This window comes from Eurypyga helias, unplaced genomic scaffold (assembly GCF_000690775.1).
Source record: "Eurypyga helias isolate BGI_N326 unplaced genomic scaffold, ASM69077v1 scaffold8158, whole genome shotgun sequence".
Lineage (NCBI taxonomy): Eukaryota > Metazoa > Chordata > Aves > Eurypygiformes > Eurypygidae > Eurypyga > Eurypyga helias.
In genome coordinates this window covers 3,047-7,752 of record NW_010268859.1, presented here as the reverse complement: position 1 = coordinate 7,752, position 4,706 = coordinate 3,047, and the positions used below count along the sequence as shown (strand labels likewise).

The 4,706-nt window shown below is 57.4% G+C and overlaps 1 protein-coding gene across 1 annotated transcript in view; it reads right to left on the bottom strand.

Moving 5' to 3' along the window:
• ZMAT5 (zinc finger, matrin-type 5) overlaps positions 1-4,175 on the bottom strand; it is a gene marked incomplete at its 3' end in the record, with an annotated part of 13,366 nt that extends 9,191 nt beyond the window's left edge. The window contains exons 1-3 of the mRNA XM_010157886.1: positions 4,049-4,175; positions 1,776-1,838; positions 1,498-1,578 (exon numbers count right to left, since the gene is read on the bottom strand). Of these exons, the coding sequence (XP_010156188.1) occupies positions 1,498-1,578; positions 1,776-1,838; positions 4,049-4,175 (271 nt within the window). The remainder of the gene's footprint in view (positions 1-1,497; positions 1,579-1,775; positions 1,839-4,048) is intronic.
• Positions 4,176-4,706: the final 531 nt, after the last annotated feature.

The window sequence follows — 4,706 nt, the reverse complement described above, 5'->3', positions numbered from 1 at the left end:
GGCTAGCAGCGGGGAAGAGGAGCGCGCCTGCCGCCCCAAGAAGGGCTGGCCGGAGCGCACGGTCTCCCGCGCAGCCCGACGTGACGGGTTTTATTGACCGCCAGCGTTCCTCGGCGATTGATTCACAGAGTCGCCGCGGGGACTCGCAGACTGACTCAGCAACGCCAGCGACTGGAACAGCTCCGTAGTGCCTGCCTACCTCCAGGTTCCCCAGAGCCCTGCCTTCCCAAATCTGATCCCTCGGAAGGCCAGGAGAGCATCTCCACGCCACGCACCCCTCAGATCTCCTACGTGCGCGTGCACGTACACACACACTTTCAACGCTCAAGGCTGGTTTCGCCAGACGACTGGCAAAACAACAGTTGGCTTCCGCATGCAGTGTGGGCACAGGATCTGCTCCGAAGAGGAGCACCGCCAGCCGGTCGAGGAAGCGGTCCTTCCTCTCGGCTCTGCGCTGGGGAGGCTGCCTCCCGGCGCCGAGTCCAGTCCTGGGCTCCCCAGTCACACACAGACGTACTGGAAGGAGCCCAGCAAAGGCAAGTGACAACGGGCACAACCCAAAATACAGGGATTTCTGCTTAAATATTAAAAAAATACATTTTTATTGCAAAGGAAGACTGGAACACATTGCCCACAGAGGCGGTGGAGGCTCCAGCCCTGGGGATACTAAAACACAGCGGACGCGGTCCCAAGCAGCCTGCTCTAGCTGACCCAGCCTCCAGCAGGGTAGGGGTGGGACCAGATGATCCCCATGGAGACCTCAGCCATCCCCTAGTTGTCACCAACACCTCACTCACGTTTTCTCTAACCACCAAGCAACGAACCCTGTAAAGAAAACAGAACTGCCACCCCTTTGGGGTGCCCTTTTAGGGCAAGGAGGTGGTACTCGCAGAACCAAACCGTTCCAAAGTGCTCTGGGGACTCACAGCAAGGGAGCAGCTGCCACTCATCCTCTGCCCAAACTTCAGTTCTACCCAAAGCCACGTGAGCACCGGCCATTTCTGGATCCCAGGCCCTATGCCCTCTCCTCAGGACAGCCCAACTGACAGCAGGCAAGCTCTTCCCAAGAGTGGAAGCAGCAGCTCCCGGGTAAGAGAGGTGGGGGGAAATCAAATCCATAAATTTAAGGGGAAGCGATGTACCAGTGCCCTCTGCTGCTGACAGTTTTTATTCCCTGACCGAACAAAACCCCGAGGGCTCAGAAAGCCCACTCTGCTTCAGATGCTTGCTGCTAGGTAGGGACAGCGTTGCTGGGCTCTTGGCGTGTGTCTGTGCCAGCAGATCAAGAGCAGAAAGCGTATGGAAAACTGCAGCACTTCCAGCCACGCTACCTGCACACACAGCGCTGAGCGGCAGGTGGGAGGGATCCACGCTCGGCTGCACACCGGCAGCACGGGAGCGCAGGCTGCGCCACCCCTCCCGTGCCCCTTTGCAGCCCAAACTCCCCGCAGCAACTCCCCCAGAGACCCCCAGACTTTCTCTTGTTTGAAGACTCACCTTGCACCTGGGCACTCAGCTTCTCCAGGTCCTGCTCTGTCATGTGGGAAAATCTGCAGTTGGACCCAAAATCACACTGCCCTGGAACAAAAGCCACGGAGCTCCGTGAGAGCCGCCCTTGCACGCAAACCCCAGATCTGGATGCTGGACACGCTGGCCCAAGCCCTTCGCTCCCTCCAGGACAAACACACATGCCAGGGCTCTCCAGAACAGCCTGGGGCTGCTCAGGAAGGAGCTGCTGGGGCTCAGGCAGTTACTTCTACCCCTAAAGAACTCACCTGTTTGAAGAAACTTCCGACAAGGTTTCTTGGTTTGCTCCTCTTGCAGGATAGCGGCAGCATCTAGGGGAGGCAAAAGACTAAGCAGGGTAAAGATCTCTTGCACAGCGATACCCCATCGTGTCACGGTCCCAAACGGCTCAGTTGCCAGTGGGAAGCCGTTTTCCATGCCAGCCAGGAGCTTAAGCCACAAACAAGTTGACAGTGAACAGTCCCTGTTTGCACCCCTGGCTTCAGCTTTTCGCTGCTGCTATCACCTTCATTGCCTTCTGCTTCATCCTTTCTCCCCACGCCAGCAGAGGACAAGCAGCATGACAAAAAAGCAAGGACTCCGCAGTACTTCTGTGCAGCGGTGAGACCGACCGGGCAGGCTCACGCGGCGCTCTGCGAGGCCCCGCAGAACCCTGTGCCCAGCCTCCGGCAGACACTGCCGAAATGGTCCTGCACCTCCCGGGGATGGCCTGGGGTAAACGAGCCCCAAGGATACAGCAGCTCCCATAGACCACGGAGAAACTTGCACTGGCTGATAGAATCACAGAATGGTTTGGGTTGGAAGGGACCTTAAAGCCCATCTAGTTCCAACCCCCCTGCCATGGGCAGGGACACCTTCCACTAGACCAGGTTGCTCCAAGCCTCATCCAGCCTGGCCTTGGACACTTCCAGGGATGGGGCATCCACAGCTTCTCTGGGCAACCTGTCCCAGTGCCTCCCCACCCTCTCTGTGAAGAATTTCTTCCTGATATCTAATCCAAACCTCCCTGATTTCAATTTGTACCCATTACCCCTTGTCCTGTCACTACAGGCTCTTGTAAACAGTCCTCTCCCAGCACCCTTGTAGCCCCTTCAGGTACTGGAAGGCTGCAATAAGGGCTCCCTGGAGCCTCCTCTTCTCCAGCCTGAACAAGCCCAATTCTTGCAGCCTTTCATCATAGGAGAGGTGCTCCAGCCCTCTGATCATCTTCGTGGCCTCCTCTGGACTCGCTCCAAGGGGTCAATATCCTTCTGATATTGAGGGCTCAAATGATGCCAGGCCACGGAGTTGGGGGACAAGAGGAGACGAACCCCCTAATCAGGGACAGGACAAGGAATTTTATCGATCAGAGGAAAATCACGGGTCGCAGCCTGGTGAGAAGACAAGCACTAGGCAATCTGCCTCGCTGCTGCTGACCCAGCTAGAAATGGGCTGGGACTGTTGGTCCTCCCCTCACGGCCATTACGGAGAACCTTTCCAACTTCCACCTACTATTAAGCAGAGCCAGACAGAGCTCCGTGGGGTATTCCTCACTCAGCTAGCCAGGAGACAAACACAGCCTGATCCTGAGGATCCAGAAGGAAGCAGAGGTACATACAGGCAATGGTTTCACAATCAGTTTAACCCAAACTAAGTCTCTGCTACTGTCAAAACACACAGTCCTGCTCTCTCTCAGGCCCTGGCCACCACATTCCTCAGGCTGGCACTAAGAGACATGTAACTGCGTGGTGAGCCCAGTCAGAGTGCTGAGCTGGGTGAGAGGAGAGCTGTGAGACAGGCAGAGGACACAGCGCTTTCCTCCAGCACATCCTGACTCAGCGCCAGCCCCAGAACTCCAATTCCTCCTCTGCCAAAGCCTCAGTGCACCCAGCCCTCCTCCTCTGCTCGCCCCCTTGGCTATGACAGGTTGGAGCATACTGGTGCATTGAGCCACCTCCACAACCCTCTCGCCCTCCTGCGACCTCCAGCCAAGCGCTCGCATCCTCAGCCTCCCCCACGGCCACCCTCAGAGCCGAGGCCTCCACCCAGAGCAGGGAGCTGCCGCCAGCCTCCCGCCCGCTCACGCAGCACGTGCGCACGGCCTGCCTTCCAGCCCACCTTCCCCACATCCCCCCACACGCCTGGCTCCTCGCACATCCGAGATCCGCTCGGGTTTGCCGAGGCACCTAACTCGCCCTCAGAAGCTGTAACTCATTTTGTTCTCCCAGGTCTCCCGGCTCAGATTTGCCCAGGATGCCAAGAGAGCTTTATCCACACCTCCTGATCTCAAAAACAACCTCCCTATCTCTTCCACCTCATTTCAAGTCCCAGCTGACGTCGACAGGTTCCACTTCCCACATCCAGACACACGAGGGTTCTGCCTCCTGACCACCTGACAGCAACAGTATCAAGCCCACACCTTGCTGGCACAGACAATCTGAATAAAAGTCATTGCTGGTGATTTATTTTATCTATCCCCCCCAGCTCATCCATCACCTCCTCGGTCCCAGAAAGGGAGCGGCAGGCAGCTGGTAGCACCCACCTCGGAATAAGTCGTACCAGACTCTCTTGGCCCTGAGGTGTTGCACTCCGTTGAGGTGTTTCTTCCTGTTGTGAAGGTTGTCCTGAAAGGACCTGTCACAGTAGTCACAGAAATATCTTTTCCCCATCGCCCTTCCGGCAGAGCAGCATCAGCGCGGCCTGGGAAGCATCAGACAGATCCTCGGCGCCCGGCCACGCCTGCCCTGGGGACAGAGGATCCAAGATTTACAGCGCCTGCTTCCAAAGGAGAAGAACTCAAATCACTTAGGGTTGGCAGACAGAGAAAGAGGTGAGACCCATCAGTATATATTCTTGTCCATCAGAGACTGGCATGGCAGCGCCTGCTGCATGTGCATGGGAGAGCAGGCTCAGATCTCCCTCTCGTACCTCCGGCACCCGAAGGAACCGGTTCCGCTGAAAGAATTCTCCTTCCCCGAGCGTGCCGAGTTCAGATCACACAGAGCAGAGACCCCAGAGAGCCAACGGCTCCCGCCACCCCCTGCACCAGGGAAGGTGCCGCAGAAACCATCCGACATGCGAACAGGAGGAACCACCCCACAGCCTCCACCTCAGGACCCAGACCACGGGCAACCTCCACCAGCTGCCCCGCAAGAGGAAGGAAATTCCACCGTGCCCATCTCTACCAGGTAAGGAAGAAA